Source organism: Ailuropoda melanoleuca, chromosome 7 (assembly GCF_002007445.2).
Source record: "Ailuropoda melanoleuca isolate Jingjing chromosome 7, ASM200744v2, whole genome shotgun sequence".
NCBI lineage: Eukaryota > Metazoa > Chordata > Mammalia > Carnivora > Ursidae > Ailuropoda > Ailuropoda melanoleuca.
In genome coordinates this window covers 34,421,916-34,440,472 of record NC_048224.1, presented here as the reverse complement: position 1 = coordinate 34,440,472, position 18,557 = coordinate 34,421,916, and the positions used below count along the sequence as shown (strand labels likewise).

The following is an 18,557-nucleotide window of genomic DNA, read 5'->3' as shown; positions in this document are numbered from 1 at the left end:
CTGACCTCCGGAAGATATTTTATAAAAATTTTTTTTAAAAAATAGAATAATTACGATAAAGCAGGTAATTTTTCAGTGACTAAACATACTTCTACTTGCTTTCCAGGACAATACCTCCCTGGGAACAACCAAATTAAAAGTAAGATGTTGTTTGGAAAAAAAAAGAGTAACATGTTTGCAAGGAATCATGGGCTTAGGGCATAGAAATCAAATTGTCTAAAAGGAGATTTCATGTAAGTCATGTTGACCTATTCCTAGTTGAACTCTGAGAAAATTGCTATGATGACCAGAGCATGTGAAACAAATAAGAAATTCAAGTACTATCTGAAATGATTCTATATTTCTAACTCTTAGCCACCAAAGGACCATTTCATGTTGATAATGACAGGATGCCTAAGTGAATACGAAATTAAGTGACTTATGAGAAACAATGTAACTTCCGGTAGGGTAGATGAGATTCTCAATAATTGTATTAATTTTACATTATATGGTTTATTAATTATGTTATATTTTTATATGGCAATAAATTCACCTGCAAGAGTTCAAGATCATTTTCTCCTTCTCATTGTCAACAGAAAGCCAGATTTTCTACTTTCCTTAAATAGTGCAAAAGTCACATAACAAGCTTCTGCTGACCACATCCTGGCCAATACTGAGTGATAGACGTCACATTCTTAACCATCTCTGAGTTGCTTAATATAAACTTTACTTTTGAGACATGTTACTTATGAAGTAAAGCAGATTTTTACTACTGACCTTCCCAAATTTGTGTTTGAGTGGAAGTCCTACATCCTGAAATGCTGAAATAATATCAGATTTATAATCTTGTATAAAAATTCCTAGGTCGACATCTTTACTATAAGGAATAATGTTGCATTGCCGATACCACCCTAAAAATAAAAAAGAAAAGAAACAAGAAAGCTTTTTAAAAACTTAAGTTTGCAAAAAAAATTAGTCACTACTGTATGATCTTTGTAAGAATGGATGTTATTTCTCAAGATCAGATTTACAGTGCTTTACCAAAAATATTTTTAAAAAATTAAATCCCAAACTAAAATCTGTGGTTATAAGAAGCCATCTGTTGAAGAACTTTTCTTTCTTTTTTCTTTCCTTCTTTCCTTCATTTTTACTGCTCTGAGCACTCAGCATCCTCAAAGACTTTCATGTATTTTAATTTCTAAATAAATTATTAGCTTTAATAATGTTAACTGAGCCAGGCCGCCTGTGTGGCTCAGTCGGTTGGGCATTTCAGCTCAGGTCGTGATCTCAGAGCTGTGGTATCGAGCCCTCTGTCAGGTTCCACGCTCCATGAGGAATCTGCTTGTCCCTCTCCCTCTGCTCTCTGCTCCTCTCCTGCGTTCTCTCTCTCTCTCAAATAAATAAATAAAATCTTTTAAAAAAATAATGTTAATTTAAAAAAATTAAGTTACTTTTGAGAATGTTTGATCATAAACCTCTAATGATGAAGGCTGCCTTTAAGGTATGCTAAAAAATATAATTTAATTATTTTGCTTAACCAATATCCCTTTCCTGAGCAATAATTTGCAGAACTTAACAGCTCTGAACAGCTCATGTCTGATGCGTCATATAAAGATTTATTTATTTATTTTAGAGAGAGAGAACGTGGAAGTGTGGGGGGAGGAGAGGAGGAGGGACAGGGAGAGAGAAACTCAAGCAGACTCCCCACTAAGCATGGAGCCCAACGAAGGGCTCAACCTCAGGATCCTGAGATCACGACATGAGCTGAAACCAAGAGTCGCAAGAGTCGGTCGCTTAACCGATGGCACCACCAGGTGACCCTGATGGGTCATATACAAAAGAGCAGTATCATCCTCAATTTTCAGCGCATTGTCAATGTCGAAAGATATTTCTAGGTATATTTACGATATACCTATTTCTCAATTAGGTGCTATAGTACTGCTCTAAAAAACCAAACTCTATACCTTAATACTACTAAGGGCCCTTAGGTCTCCTCTAGTATCCTTCTAATTCTTTCAACCAAATTATTCAGGAAGTATATAAATGTCTATGATTGTCTTTATAGGCATTGCTATTGGGCAACACTATTTGGCATTCTAAACTTTAATTTCACTGTAACATAGATCTTTAGAAGTCTAGGATGGCATCTCAACTCTAGCTTGAGAAAAATCCACACTCCACATCTATCAGACAATCATAAACTATTAAAAATGGAAGGCTCCTTGGGGTGCCTTGGTGGCTCAGTCAGTTAAGCATCTGACTCTTGATAGCAGCTCAAGTCTTGATCTCAGGGTTGTGAGTTCAAGCCCTGTGTTGGGCTCCACACTGGGTGTGGAGCCTACTTTAAAAAAAAATATGAAAGGCTCTTTAAATATCATCTAATCTAACTCCCTCATTTTGCTCTTAAATGAAGAAAACCATGAGGCTAAAAATGCATGATAAATCATGACAACTAATCAAGGAAGTATTTCTGATGACATAGTTTATAACACAATCTTGCTTCAAAAAGTTAAACCTAAAGCATATATCACATATACGTGTGAGACGTATTCTTTTTTCCTTGGCTTGCTCTGGCTATAAGCTCCGTGACAGGAAGAACCACATGAATTTCCACAAAGCCTAACAAATAGGATAACCATATATCCCAGTTTACGTCTGTCATACCAACATAATTATTAATGGCACTCCTTTTCACTCTAAAAAGTCTCTTGAATTGGACAATAAATTATATGGTAACACTATAAAAACAGGAGCAGAATTAATTTTTGTACAAATAAAGTTATAATCAAGAATACAGTTATGACCAACTATAGTTATAAACAAGAGGGAATAAAAACAACAGAATTTAGATTCTAAATAATTTGGAATTCCAAAAAGTTCGATCTAATGTTCAGTGAAACAAGATCCATAAATCTTTCTCTGATTCTAATAGCAAATTGCATAAGGACTCTAGAAAAGCCTACGTTTCCCCATCTCAGGATGAATGGAATGTAGTAAGGCAGTGATGGCCAACCAGTGAGAGTATCAGTGACCTGGAAAAGACTTGTGGGAAGACCTTATGACACTCCCTTCAGTCTTCCTCTCATTTGCGTGGTGTATAAGTAAAGAAATAGAACAGAGGTTTTTTTTTTGTTTTCAAAGGAAGAACAATCTTTAGGATAGAAATAATAAAATGCTAATCTAAGGATTGCCTGAAGATCAAATATAGTCTACATGTTCTGATATAAATTTTATACATGACTTACAGTTTTTGGTAAACACAACATGGCCTTCCTAACTCTTTTATGTTTCTGAAATTGATTTATTTAAAGAAATCAATAAATTCCTGCTCCATGCACTCTATTTATTCTAAGTATGACACTTCAAATATCACTAATGTTTTGTCATCTCAAGCAGTCATCCCTAAAGCCAAAGAGGATGAAATGACAAAAAGACAAATGTAAAGCAAAAAGAATTTTACCTAGACAAGTTCCACTGCTCAGCCAGAACCGTACTCCTAATTTCTTTAATGTTTTGGCTGCCAGTTGCAATAATTCCTTTGCATTCTTCCGAAAGGCCATAGCTTCCACAGTGTTATCATCAAGGTACTGCTACAGATATAACAAATAGTCAGCTATTACAACCATTTCTAAATTGCCAGAAATATTTCTGTGACATCTAAATTAAATTTGAAAATTAACCCCATATTATCTATTTTTCTATTACAAAAAAATCAAGTTTCAAGTTTAAAGTGTATATAACTATAAACCTTTTGCATCTGTTAGGGACTTTTAAAATTGCAGTATGCGTATTTATTTCTACTTAAAAATGTCTTATATCAATCTTGGGCTTACCACACCTCTAGAAAAAGACAAAATCCTAATTTAAACATCATGTCCATTGGATCTTTGCTATTCAGGTAACCTTTTCCCAGGCTTCCCCCAAAATATAGACTGAAAATAACATGACAGAAGGTACCCACTCATTTTACAGATGAGGAAATTAAGACTTAGGAATTTGTCCAAAGTCTCAGAAAAAAAATTAGTAGAAGAAGGAGGATAATAATAGCTTTGTAGACAACCTTAAGCCAGGTGTCCAGATAGCTCCATATTTCCCTCTGGTTTTTCACTGGAATTCAACAGACTGGACTGAAATTCATTAATTATTTTTTGATGGTTACTCAAAACAAAATCAAGTTCAAGAAAATGTATATTATCCTACTTCTAAACTTCTTGGTAGATTGAGAAAATAAAAGTAAATAAAGTAAGTCAAGAGAGCATTTCCTGTTCTCCTCCTCCTCCCTTCCTAAACTATTCAATACTAGAACTATTAGGTAAGGCAGAGCAAGAAAATGCACATGGGTGGCCTGGTATGGGTATCAGAGCCTGAGCAAGTGATGAGGGAATCCACATGGAGGGAACAACCCCTCCATGTCCAGTGTGGGGAGTCAGAGCCCAAGCAGTTTGAGAAGTGTGTCCACAGATGGGGGCAGCCCAGGGGGAGACGAGCAACATTCAAGCAGGGTGAGGACAGCAACCATGTGGGAGAGGGGATAGAAGCAATGACAGGAGATTGAACAAATAAGCAAATATATTAAAAATAACAGGAGTCAAGTTTCTCACTGTTTGAGAAGGGAGTCACAAACAAGGAAATAAATTAGTTGAACTGGCTTATCATTGTGAATTCATGGAACTGATAGGCAGATATAGAAATAAACCTCCCCATCACTGATAGATAAGACAGATATAGATAGATGGATATAAAAACACAGATACACACACACACATAGAGTCACTGAGAAGGCCTATGTGCAACAAAACCCAAGTAGCAATGAGCACACCTGGCATCCAAACCTTGGCTTTTAAAAGGAACCAGGACTTAGAGAAATGGCTGATTCCAGTATTGTCACAGAGAAATTACAAGATGAACCTAGAGCATCTTGTTCCAAAGAACAAAAAGAAAGTACTAAAAAAATGATGAAGACATGTCAAAAAGACACAGAAGACATCATGAAGAGGTTCCCACTGACCAAATAGGGAACAATTTGAGGATCAGAGTAAACAATGAAAATAAGGGGGCGGGGGCGCCTGGCTGGCTCAGTCAGAAGGCCATGCGACTCTTGATCTCTGGGTTGTGAGTTCAAGCCCCACGTTTGGTATATAGATTACTAAAAAAAATATGAATTAATTAATTTTAAAAAAGAAAATAATGGACTATAACCTATTGAATAAAATAGGAAACTATGAATTCATACTGATGTAAACAAATAAATTGAAAGATAAGGATATTGACAATTATTTTTTAAGAGAGAGAGCGTACACACAGTAGTGGTGGGGAGACGAGGGCCAGAGGGAGAGAGAGAATCTTAAGCAGGCCCCATGCCCAGTGCACAGCCTGATGTGGGGCCCAATCTCGTGACCCTGAGATCATGACCTGAGCCGAAATCAAGAGTCCAACACTTCACCGGCTGGGCTACCCAGGCGCCTTGGGATACTGACAGTATTTACCTGGTTGTAAAGTACCTTTGGGGCACCTGGGTGGCTCAGTCGGTTGAGCTTCTGACTGATTTCAGCTCAGGTCATGATCTCATGGCTCATGGGATCAAGCTCCACAACGGGCTCCATGCTCAGCAGGGAGTCTGCTTGGGATTCTCTCTCTCCCTCTGCCCCCCCACCCCTCATGCATACTCTCTCTCTCTCAAATAAATAAACCTTTAAAAAATTCATACCAAATTTCTATTAGTTACAAAGGAAAAAACAGAAAATTCACAGGGGTGAAGCTAGAGATACCACTTTAATCAAGTGATCAACGTGAATATCACCAGCAGTGGGACAAATCACAGCCATGCAGCACCTGATAGGATGTAATGAGAAGAGCACAGAAACACATCTGTATTATTCCTACTACAGGTGTATTACCTGAATCTAACATGAGGAAAAACCAGACAAACCTCAAACAAGGGACAATTTACAAAATGTCTGGCCTGTAATCTTCAAAAGCATCAAAGTCATAAAAGTTAAAAAAAGGACTATGAAATCATTCCAGACTGGAAGGAACCAAAGAGAGAAAAATTAAATACAGGGGTGCCTGGGTGGCTCAGTTGTTTAAGCGACTGACTCTTGATTTCGGCTCAGGTCATGATCTCAGGGTCGTGAGATCAAGAGCTGGGTCAGGCTCCACGCTGAGTGCAGTGTCTGCTTGGGCTTCTCTTTCTCCCTCTCTCTTTACCCCTCCCCCCACTCACAGTCTTTATCTCTCCCTAAAATAAATGAAATCTTTTAAAACAGAGAGGGAAAAAGAAATTAAATACAACATGTGATTCTAAATCCTTTTATCATATTTTACTCAACTGGATCCTTTTATTATAAAGGCTATTATTGGGGTAATTAGCAAAACTTGAATGGGGATTAAATGGTGATAATCTATGTGTTAACTTCCTGATTTTTTAATTAAGACAATGTAGGACAATGTTCTTGCTTTGGGAAAATATTAAATTATTTGAGGTTGTGGGGTATACAGTCAACAACTTACTCCCAAATGGTTCAGGAAAAAATTATTTGCATTTTATTTATAACTTTCCTGAAAGTTTGAGAACGTTTCCAAAAAAATATTATTAGAAATAGAAAGTTAGAAGATTGTTTTATGAGCTCTATTAGATTAGTTCATTGCTTATTTTACACCAGGCATTATATTTAAGATTGTTTGGCGCCATCAAGTGTTCAAAGTTATGTATGCACTTTAATTTGAAAACTGACCCCGCTTGTACTTTTAAATGAAGAATGACACATTTAAGAGAATAAGAATAAAGAGTTACCAACCTAATTAGGCACCCTACAGCAGTGATACCAATACAACAGCAAAAGAGAAAAGCAGATTAGAAATCACAAGTATACCTTGCTGCAAGTGAAGGGCACACATGATCCTACGATGAATATAAACCTCCAGACAGGATTACAGTCCTGTCCCCAGTGTGATGGTACTTTAAACATCAAAACTATGAGGCTATATATGATAAGCCCTCTGAGCATCTGTCATCCATATCCTTTACTCAAATGCTGATTGAGTGCTTGACTGAATTCAAAAAAATAAACACCCAGGGGCGCCTGGGTGGCACCGCGGTTAAGCGTCTGCCTTCGGCTCAGGGCGTGATCCCAGCGTTATGGGATCGAGCCCCACATCTGGCTCCTCTGCTGTGAGCCTGCTTCTTCCTCTCCCACTTCCCCTGCTGTGTTCCCTCTCTCGCTGGCTGTCTCTATCTCTGTCAAATAAATAAATAAAATCTTAAAAAAAAAAGAATGAAAATACGTAATTAAAAAATTTGATACTAACCTAACGATGTATCAATATTTTGAAGCATTTTACACTTTATACTGCTTTCTCACAAAGCTCAACAAAATAAGTCTGGGCAAATGCTTCCTAGGTAATGGAGTAGTCCTAATAAGTGTCCTTAAAAAAATCTTTTAATTCAGATGAGCACCTTACTCTCCATACATTTTTCCATAATTCTAGGATCTTTTCTTTGTGGCAGATGCTGTCCTAGATACTGGGGCTACAGAGGTGAATAAAGTGAGATGCCTGCCATCAATAAGTTCACATCATCTAGTATGGGGACAAGACATACATTCATAATTCACCGTGATAAGAGCTCTGACAGAGGTGGCAACTAGAACAAACTCCCGTAAGGCCAGAAGAGTGAGCGGTCAAGTCCAAGCACCAGGCTGCATCTCCTCTGCATCTTGTTACTTACTACGTGACAAAGAATGATCAGCGCTTGCCTATGAGAGTACGCCCATTCACAGACGCAGTTTGCCAGCTTTTCATCCATGAGGCTGACTGGGTATGTTTCACAGCTCCACAATTACAGATTTAAGGGGACTAGCCTGGGAAGACCCACCAGGAAGGCTGGCAGGCCTCGGTCCAGGGGAATAACACAGGCTACCAGAAAAACCTTGCATTTGCGGGTGTCGGGCACTTGGCCAGTGATGATACAGCTGGTACTTCATTCCCTCATTCCATTCCTGTCCATGTGTCTACAGCTTTCTTGGAAGGGAATCCCAGAAAATAAAGGGCAAGTGGAAGGATTAGGGTACCAAAACCCCACAATAAATCTAACCAGTTCCACTGTATTTCTGTTTCAAGTTATATCTTAGAGCTGAACCTTCATGTCTCTCAAAAGCATCTTTACATCCTCAGGGTCAGCAGAGTCCTGGGAAACAGGCTTTCAATAAAAAATTGAATTGAAAGCTACAGCAGCAGAATAAAGTAAAGTTCAAAAAGCATTGGTCTCTGTGTAGCATTTACTTTTAAAAACCTTCATAAACACAAAGAATTCATATTCATTGCCAACCCTCTGAGAAAAACTGAAATCTTTTCCAAATCTACATGGTCTATCTTCTACAGTGGCTTCACCCTAACTGGGGTGCTTCAAGAACATACCACCTTTGATAAAGTGTATGGGGTATCCTAACTGAAAGCAGAGGCCAGTGCTAAACCTTCCAAAAGTCTATCCAAATAAAACAAGGTCTCCATAAACATCACACCATTCAACTGGGGAAGAAGTAATTTCTTAAGGTTAATGTTTCATCTACTTTAGGGCACCCTGGTGGCTCAGCTGGTGAAGCACCTGCCTTCAGCTCAGGTCATGATCCTGGGGTCTTGGGATCAGGTCCCACATGGGACTCCCCTCTGCACCTCTCCTTGCTCTTGCGCATGTGCACGCTCTCTCTTTCTCAAAAATAAATAAATAAATCTTTAATCTACTAATCTACTTTTTAAGTATTTATTTTGTTAAAATAAAACAATCTAGAAGAAAATGGATGAATCAAAAAAGAGGTTTTCTTACCAATTTTTTGTAAGTCCCTTCATTTCCTACCCCTTCCCAGAAATATTAAAAATAAATACATCTCCCTTAATTTAAAAAGTACAATATTGGGGTGCCTGGGTAGCGCAGTCGTTAAAGTGACTGCCATCAGCTCAGGGCGTGATCCCGGTGTTCCGGGATCAAGTCCCACATCGGGCTCCTCGGCTGGGAGCCTGCTTCTTCCTCTCCCTCTCCCCTGCTGTGTTCCCTCTCTCGCTGGCTGTCTGTCGCATAAATAAATAAAATCTTTAAAAAAAAATAAAATAAAATAAAAAGTACAATATTTGATTATTTCTAACCTGAAAGAATGCTCGAGCTTCTTTATACCTACACTCAATAAACCTAGAGTGTGGTATTTCTTCTAGAAAGTGCACTGGATCTTTTGGGATGAAAACTTCTAGTCCATCAACAGTAATTTGTTGTAACGCTGGCCTGAAAAAAAAGTTAAGATTTATCATAAGGACTTAACCCAGAAAACTGGCAGCCTCTTCAAAATATACAAGTTAAGTAAAATAGCTAAACATCAAGCATATTTTCCTCAGTTACCTCTGAGATCACTTTTCAAGATCTACTTTCTCAGCAACTTTCAAATATATAATACAGCACTGTTAGCTGCACAGTCACCACACTGTACATTACATCCCCAGAACTTATTTATCTTAAAACTGGAAGTTTCTACCTTTTGACCACTTTTACTATGTAAGCATATATCCATGAACATACTTTCTCCTGTGCTTGCACTTTCTATAAATATAATCAAGAGCTGTATTATTTTATGTATTGCTCCTGTCACTCAAGATTGTAGGATTCATCTACATTGTTACACAGAGCACTAATTCATTCATTTCCTGTATTAAGCTGTACACTATTTCATTGTATGAATATACAATGTTTGGGGGCATTGAGAACAGTGTTGTTATCAACATTCTTATATATATTTCCTGGCGCACCTGTCCATGAATTTCTTCCTGTTGAATATTTACATTTCAAAACTGATTTGTGTGAACTACATATTAGATTTAATTACTAAACGTAAACAAAGAGAAAGAAGTCATGACTGGACAATAGAGGTTTCAGAACTCCTCTTTAGATCCTGAATTTACCTGTCGAAAGCTCCAGGATAACGACCAAACCGTAACTTTCGAAAAGGAACAAATTTCCTGTCCATGTGTCCTTTGAGTCGTAAATGGCCATGCCAGAGGTAGTTGCCACTCCTCTCATGAAAGACCACCAAGTGGATGGCATGGTTGGCCAATCTGCAGATGTAGTGCAGGGGAATTTCAGTTCCAGAAAGTGAGTCTATCCCATCTAGCCGGGGATCTTTGCTCTCAATCTTAAGGCACTGAAATCCCATATTTTCAGCTATCCGAAACCAGCCTTCCTAAAACCAAAGAAACATCAAGCTTAAATATTTAAAACCATATACTGGCAGCAAAACTAAAGTGATTCTTACACCAAATTAAGCCATACATATTTTTTGCTAGTCTGCTCTTTGGCCAAAGATTTCAAACTAAGGGTGGCAAGGCAGAAGGTGGTGGTGGGAAAATAAAGGAGAATACCAAAAAGGGAAGCTACGTAGCTTGGCAGACATGTTCAAAGACTCCCTTTGCGCAAATTAATATCAATTTCTTCCTTGGAAAGAGAATGCTCATGTTAGTGTTCTCTGGTTAGTATCTATGAAGTAAATGTTAATATAACACTTAAAACTCGTAATTTTCAATTTAACTTCTATTAATTTCTCTTCAAAAGTTGCTTCAAAAGAGTAGTACTTTCATCTCATAGTTTATATCCCAGCACCTTAAACTGCTACTTCATTAGAAGTCCATCATAATGCAAATCATTAGAAATAAACTGAGACATACTATAAAACAATGTGCATTTTCCAACATCATTAGTTATAGTATAAATCTCATGTAACAAGATTAATCCATATGGTAGATTTTTACTCCCAATATCAACAACCAGTGCTATGGATGATTAAACAGTATTAATTATTGAGAACACCCAAGATTTTAATACAACTTTATGATTTCCAAGGAACTTTTATAAGCGTTATTGTAGTTACACGACATCTATCTTATAAAATAAGTTGCACAGGTATGCTAGATTAAAAAACAGACTCATAGAAGTCTAAAAAACCAAAACTATTAAGAGGCAAAGCCACCACCAGCATTTAGGTTTTATCCAACCGAATCTAAGGTTCTTTCCATTCTTTTTTTTTTTTTTTTTAAGATTTTATTTATTTGAGAGAGAGCTCACAAGCAGAGGGAGGGGCAGGGAGAGAAGCAGGCTCTGGAGCCAGATGCCAGGCTTGATCCCAAGACCCGGGATCCTGACCTGAGCTGAAGGCAGATGCTTAACCAACTGAGCCACCCAGGCGCCGCACGGTTCTTTCCACTCTTAATACTACCTTCTCTAGTCTATATTTATAGAATGTATATGAAGCCCATTCACATTCATTATCTCATCTGATGCCCCCAGAAACTATTTGAGGTCAGCAAGGAAAATATTATTATACCTAGTCCACAGTTAAGGAAAACAAAGCTCTAAGTGGTAATATCAGACTTTGATGTTATTAAATTATGGAGCTGTGTCTGTAAGTTTGTCTCAAAAGCCAAAGCATTCATAAACATTCTTCAAGAATACTTTATTCACATCACTTATTGCTTTTGAATGTTGTCATTCAGATTAGCTGTATCCTCCTTCATGCTGTCATTACAGACACAGACCTCTATCATAGTATTGATTATACTGCTTTTTAATAGTTTGTTTAAACTCCATCAATAAACTTCAAGTTCCTCAACCATAGGAATTAACAGAGTGACTAGTACCCAGCAGGTGCTCAATAGATATTTGTTGTTATGTTGTTTATACTGTTATATGAGAGAAAGTGTTAATTCTGTTAGAAAACACTAACCTAGCAGTAACAACTGTCTTCTCCTTTATGGATATAAAGCTAAACTGTGTCCTGGTCAAAGGAATGTGGAAGAAATACCATATAATACTTCTAGGCCTGGCCTTACAATCTTCAAAAAATCTTTCATGGCTTCCCCCTTCTGACTTTTTGCTTCTTCCACCAACTATGGTCATATTGGTTTTTGCCAATTGTGGCACATTCTCTTTCTTCTAAAGTACTGGTTTTCAAGGCAAGTCGTACTGTGTCCAAGAGACATTTAAATAATTTGTGGGCAGGGGTGTCTGGGTGGCTCAGCTACTTAAGCATCTGCCTTCAACTCAGGTCATCCCAGGGTCCGGGGATGGAGCCCGTGGCGGGTTCCCTGCTCAGCGGGGAGTCTGCTTTTCCCTCTCCCTCTGCCCCTCCCCCTGCTCATGCTCTCTCTCTCTCTCAAATAAATAAAATCTTTAAAATAATTTGTGGCATATTTTAAATTATCATAATGACTGAGGAAGACACAACTGGCATTTAGAGGCGCAGGAGAGGAATACTAGACATTCTACAATCCAAAATATGAAAATCTGCCCCATGTCCTGAATAATTTCAAATGTTCTATCAGAGAGTCCTGCAGTGAAAAACTTGTTCATAATGACCTGAGCCTCTATTTCCCAGGATTACAATAGCTATGTTAAAGGAGAGACAATTTTATTTTTCTGTTGTTGCAAACTTGTTCACTATTTTAAAAAACCACCTTACTAACAATATCATTCATAATGAGTCTACATTGAAGCTAATCATATTTAATGATCCTACTGAAAAGTGAAACCATCTGAATTACTTCATTATGTTTTCCAGTGTAGTCATGACTGAACATTTACATGCTGAAATACACATTTCCTTTTATTTCTAATTTATATTATAGTTAAGACATTATACTGACTTAGGGAATTATGTATGTAGGCAGGTTATAACTTCTATAAACTTCATTTTGGGAAAATAAAGGAATAAAAGACTCTTTATAGAAAAGGTGTACAAGCTTTGTAGTCTTTTTTCTAGGAGGAAATCCAACAGTCCAGTAGGAATGGCCTACAAATACTGACATTTAGGAGTCGGTGAAAAAGCTGGTATAGCCTTATTACACTACGGTGAAAATCACCAGTTTATGAAGCAAGTTCCTACCAAAACGCTTCCAATTGGTTTTCAATGCCTGATTCTTCAATATGAACAAAGATCAACAAACACTGTGGAAAGCCTGTATCATAAAACCAAATAAAATAAAGAAGCATAACAAAAAATAAACACCCAGGGGCGCCTGGGTGGCACCGCGGTTAAGCGTCTGCCTTCGGCTCAGGGCGTGATCCCAGCGTTATGGGATCGAAGCCCCACATCAGGCTCCTCTACTATGAGCCTGCTTCTTCCTCTCCCACTCCCCCTGCTTGTGTTCCCTCTCTCGCTGGCTGTCTCTATCTCTGTCAAATAAATAAAATCTTTAAAAAAAAAAAAAATAAACACCCAAAATGAAGGGATTTAGAAAAATAAAACGCAGCGGGGAGCAAACAACTAAACAAAACCCCAAAAACAAGAAAATCTACAGAGTGAAAAAGACAAAACTTCACCCATGAAACCAGAATCCTATTATAAGAAAGAGTACACCAAACTTTTAGAAAAATATAAAAATTTTGAGCTAGAATATGAAGAAAGTCAATGGCATTGTTAAAGATTTCGTCTAAAAGTAGAACAGTTAGAAAGAAGAGATGGAAAATCATAGAGCAAAGACAAGAAAATGAGAGAATCAATTCTGGAAGCCCAACATCCAAGTAATAAAATGTTCTTTCTTTCAGAAAGAAAGAACACTTTTATTTAATGCTATCCTGGGGGAGGGGGAGTTCTACCTAAATCAATAATACAAGAAAAAGAAATTAGGTTTAAGGGTTAGAAAGGAAGAAACTAAAATATCTTTTTGTGCAGAAAATACAACCATTTACATTCAAAGAAAGAGAAAAAGAAAGAGAGGAGGGACGGGGGCAAGGAAAGGAGAATGGGAGGAAGAAACTTTGGAGTTTATACAGTGCAGAGTTCAGAACAGTAGCTGGGAAATGGGATCAATACACAAAAATCAACAGCATTCTCATTACCTATAACAATGAATTGGACAAGGAAGAGGAAAAATATCCACATTATCCACTGCCCCCACTACACGCACACACACACACGCATACATGCACACACACAAACTGTAAGGCAGCAAGGAACAAATCATATCAAAAATGTGCAAAATATGGAGCACCTGGGTGGCTCAGTTGGTCGAGCGTCCAACTCTTGATTTTAGCTCAGGTCATGATCTTAGGGTTGTGGGATTGAGCCCGCATTGGGCTCCACACTCAGTGCAGAGTCTCCTTGAGATGCTCTCTCTCCCTCTCCCTCTGCCCCTCTCCCCACTTGTGACTTCTCTAAATAAATAAATAAAATCTTTTTTAAAATGTGCAAAATCTGTTAGAAAAATTACAATATTCTATTAAAGCTCATCAAAGGACACCTGAATGAAGGGAGCTGTATTTATGCTCATGGTTAAAAAAATCTTAATATTTTAACAATGTCAAGAAACCCTTCATGTTTTTGCTTTCTCACTAGCCTGGATGATGAAAGACACATTGACCCAGGCACCTCCACTGCCCCATTTGACAGCCAGCCATCCTGAGGAAGCAGAGCTGCCTAACTGACTGGAAACTGAGCTTAGCTGAGATCAGAAGAATTGCCCAGCTAAATGCTACCCAAATCACTGTCAGAGAATCATGAGCGACACAAACGGTTGTCATTTAAGCCATTAAATTTTAGGGTAATTTGTTATACAGTAGAAGCTAACTACTATATAAAGTCAAATTAGAAATCAAACATGCAGGTAAAAAGAAACATTTTCAGATATGCAAGGTTTCAATCTCCTATTCACCCTTTCTCAGAAGGGAATTCCTAAAATGTTTTATCTGCACAACGATCAGTCTGTATTAAGGCAAGAAGACCAAAAGTTCTAGAAGGAACATATCCAAGGGCAAGAAAATAGAACTGAGAGATTACCTGATGTGTTAGAGCCTACTGGCAGTTTTATGCTTCTGTTACAGAATTTATACATAGATTATTAATAAACACATAGAAAATTAGCAAACAGGAAAGGAGAAAAAAGAGTTGCGTAAGAAAAGGAATATGAGATTAAATTAGGTAGCATCCATGTGATTACATATCCATAAGGTTAACACTATTGATTTAACTACAAAATGTGATGTAGTAATTTTAGGATGATGCTGGGAGAAAAGAGAGAGAGTGTGTGTATATGAAGACAAAATAGATATAAGCTGAATCTCATAATTTACAAACTAAATAAGAAATATTAAAAAATAGAAGTGGAAACATTTCATTTATAAATGAGAAGATAAACAAGGTAGAAAGAGTTGAGAGTGGTTGACTCTAGGAGTAGAAATAAGGGATGAGGAAAGAAGCAGATACTGCTCTTTTCCCTTATGAGTTCTGGATTAGTATCTGACTTTTCAAACTTAGGATTGGTATTATTTTAATTAAAAATATAAAAATTAAATTTAAAATACCATATCCTAACTTCTCCAAAGTTTAAATATTTTAATATAAAATTGGGAAGAAAGAAAAAATATATGCCAACAAAACCCATGTACTTATACATACACTTCGTCTGTCCCAGCACTTGCATCACTGCCTGTAAAGAACTGAAAGCCAGGAAAATGTCAAATCTCAGTCTCTTGAGGCTCTGTGTAAGAGCCCAGGGCAATCAAGGAAACTTGCTGCTTATACTGCCTTCCCATCATCACCCTGGAGCATAAGCTTACCTATCGGGTCAACACAACTAAAACAAACCCCACTGCAGAGCTGGGGCACATCTATCATGAGTGGCTGACTAACTACTTAAGTTCATTTAACCTGAGGCTAATTTCCTTACTCTTATTTGAATAACTCCTCAGAATGAAAAATCAGTGAAATTGGGTAATTAGAGGTATTCCAAATAAAGAAGTGAGCAAATTTTTGGCATGTTTGGTCGACTTTTGCTTGTAACCATTAAACAGGATGGAAATACAAGTTTGCATTTTTGGATACACTTAAGAAGCACTCCATTTGAGTATCAAACAAGTACTGCACACTTACACAATGGAAAGAGTAGTGCTACAGACTAGTGATATTGCCCTTAGATACCTTATGTGGCAGATACTGAATATTCATCACCAAATCCCTTCCTACTTGCCTGCCCACACTGAGGGAAATTCTAAATACCTGTCTTTTTAGCTCCCTTTACAACAAGATGAGTCAAGCTCTGGACAGTGAGTTATAAGCAGTTTATCAGAGCTTTCAAGAAAAATTTTTGCTTCAAAGGATGAATAGTGTCATCATCCCTTCCTTTCATCTTCCTGTCTTAAACATGGATGTGATGCGTGGGAGCTATGACAGCTATCTTGTAATGATGAGAAAAATGAAGAAAGAACTTCAGTGATGCCAGCCCTGACATCAGTGGGCAGCTGAACTAATACCAACAGCACCAATCTTTTAACCTCTTGTTACACAAGAAAAATAAGTCCCCTATCTGCTTAAGCCATTAAGTGTCTTCTGTTAACTTACTGCTGAAAATATTCCCAATACAATTTACAAAAAGCTTTAAAGATTTTTAAATGTTTTACTTTTAAACTGGTTTAATCCCACACTATTTTGTAAAAGACACATTCTGTTATCTGAAAGCAAATCATCTTACCTCATTCTTCCAAAGGTGATACCTCAGTGCAAACGTAGTAAAGTCTCTCGGAACACAGAAAAACTGGCACTCTGAAGTGGAGCCATGAGAAGTATTTTTGAGTTGTTCAAAATCTTTATTAATCAATTCCAGAATCAAAGGATCAATAAGGAACACTGGTACATTTTGGCTGGATGTTAGCATAATAAATTTTTTAACTGCACGCTGTTTGAAAGGAAAAGAAGTCCCTTAATTCTTCTAAACCGATACAACAATCCACCTGATTAAATTTTTATTCATTAATTTTATAAGAATATATAGTTTTCACTCAGTAGATTTACAATACAAGGTAAAATATGCTATAGTAAAATATTTGCAACATATAAAGTAGAGAATAGTAAGCTACTAATTAACTATACATCAGCAGAATAACAAAATCTTCATAGAGAAAGACCTATCTGAGATGAAAACTTTGGGCTTACAGATTATTCCCTTGGTATTAGCTAAACCTTTTTGAGCCAAAGTGGGAGAGGAAATACCAGATCTGTCAGTTTTTAAAAATCGGTCATGTCAGCCTTTTCAAAATCAAAAATTAATTGTATGTGCCACTTTTTTCATGTTTGTAATACTGCTTAATAATGTTTCTAAGCAAAAGATTAAAACTAAAATATATTGCCTGCTAGACTATTCCCATATAGTCTGATTTTCTAATAATAATGTAGTATTTTAAAATATAATTCTTTGGGGCAGTAAGTAGAGTCCGCTATTGAAAAAATAGATTTCAAAATTAAAATAGAAACACAATAATCACACTCAAGAGTAAGTAACACCAAAGAGCAGCAAAGATAAATAGGATAACTAGTATACACCACTGCTTAAAAGCATACTTTAATGAAAGTAATAATGATATCATAGGAATGTATGCCATCAAAAAGGTGCCTCATAGAATTAAGGGTAAACTCATACTCACAAAATCTGAAGAAATATGTAAAAACATATACAAGATAATAAATAAACAAGGATATTAAGAATTTTAAGGATAGAAAAAAATGACCATAAAAGACTCTTAACTATAGGGAACAAATTGAGGGTTGCTGGAGGGCCGGTGGGGGGCGGGATTGGGTAACTGGGTAATGGGAATTAAGGAGGGCATTGGATGTAATGAGCACTGGGTGTTATATGCAACTGATGAATCACTAAATTCTACCCCCAAAACTAATAATATACTATATGTTAACTACATTGAATTCAAATAAAAAAATGAGATAAAGCTAGTAATAAGTCTCTTACCATTTGCTTTTGGTGCTGAGTAAGCAAATACCAAGACTACAATAATCTCTGCTCTAGAGGAGTTTATTATCTCTTAGTGGGTGAAACAGCTAAGTAAAAAGTTAGAAAGATAACTTCATGCTAAAAGATTCAATAACTTAGATAAAATGGACAAACTTCTTTAAAAACACTATAAACAAATAGTCACAAGATGAAATGGAAAATCTGAATTGCACTGTACCTATTAACAAAATTGAATTTATATATGTGTGTTATATATTCATATATATATTTGCTATATATTCATATGTATTGTTATACATATATATATTTGTTATATATAAAAACTCTGCCATCAAAACAATAGCAACAACAAGAAAAAACTCCAGACTCAGATGGTGCACAGGTAAATTCTATCAAAGATTTAAGGAATAATACCGATTCTACAAAAACTTTTTCAGAAAAATGAGCAGGAAGAATCTTTCCTAACTCATTGTATGAGACCAGGGTAATCCTAATACCAAAACATGACAAAAATATTACAAAAAAAGAAAATTGTAAACCACTATCTCACATGCAAATAGATGCAGTAATACTTAACAAGATACTAGAAAATCAATTCCAGCAGCTTAAAAAAAAAAAGACCAAAAAAAGAGTAAACATCCTGACCTGGGTTTATCCCAGAAATGAAAGGTTAGTTTAGCATTTGAAAATCAATGAAATTCACCATATCAACAGAATAAAGGGGGAAAACCCAATGATAATTTCAATACAGAAGAAGTATTTGACAAAATTCAAACTGAGGGCTTGGGAGGTGGGGGGGGGGGGGAACC

General features: G+C 36.8%; 1 protein-coding gene across 4 annotated transcripts in view; it reads right to left on the bottom strand.

Annotated features, from left to right (window-relative positions):
* Nucleotides 1–18,557, bottom strand: part of FKTN (fukutin) — an 87,902-nt gene that overhangs the window by 45,231 nt on the left and 24,114 nt on the right. For 3 of the 4 annotated variants that reach the window (XM_034664223.1, XM_034664225.1, XM_034664224.1), the window contains 5 exons: nt 16,477–16,680; nt 9,922–10,199; nt 9,118–9,250; nt 3,440–3,569; nt 757–890 (listed from right to left, as the gene is read on the bottom strand). In XM_034664223.1, the coding sequence (XP_034520114.1) occupies nt 757–890; nt 3,440–3,569; nt 9,118–9,250; nt 9,922–10,199; nt 16,477–16,680 (879 nt within the window). Of the gene's footprint in view, nt 1–756; nt 891–3,439; nt 3,570–9,117; nt 9,251–9,921; nt 10,200–16,476; nt 16,681–18,557 lie in introns of those variants that run through there. The other variant, XM_034664226.1, reaches the window with a different exon arrangement.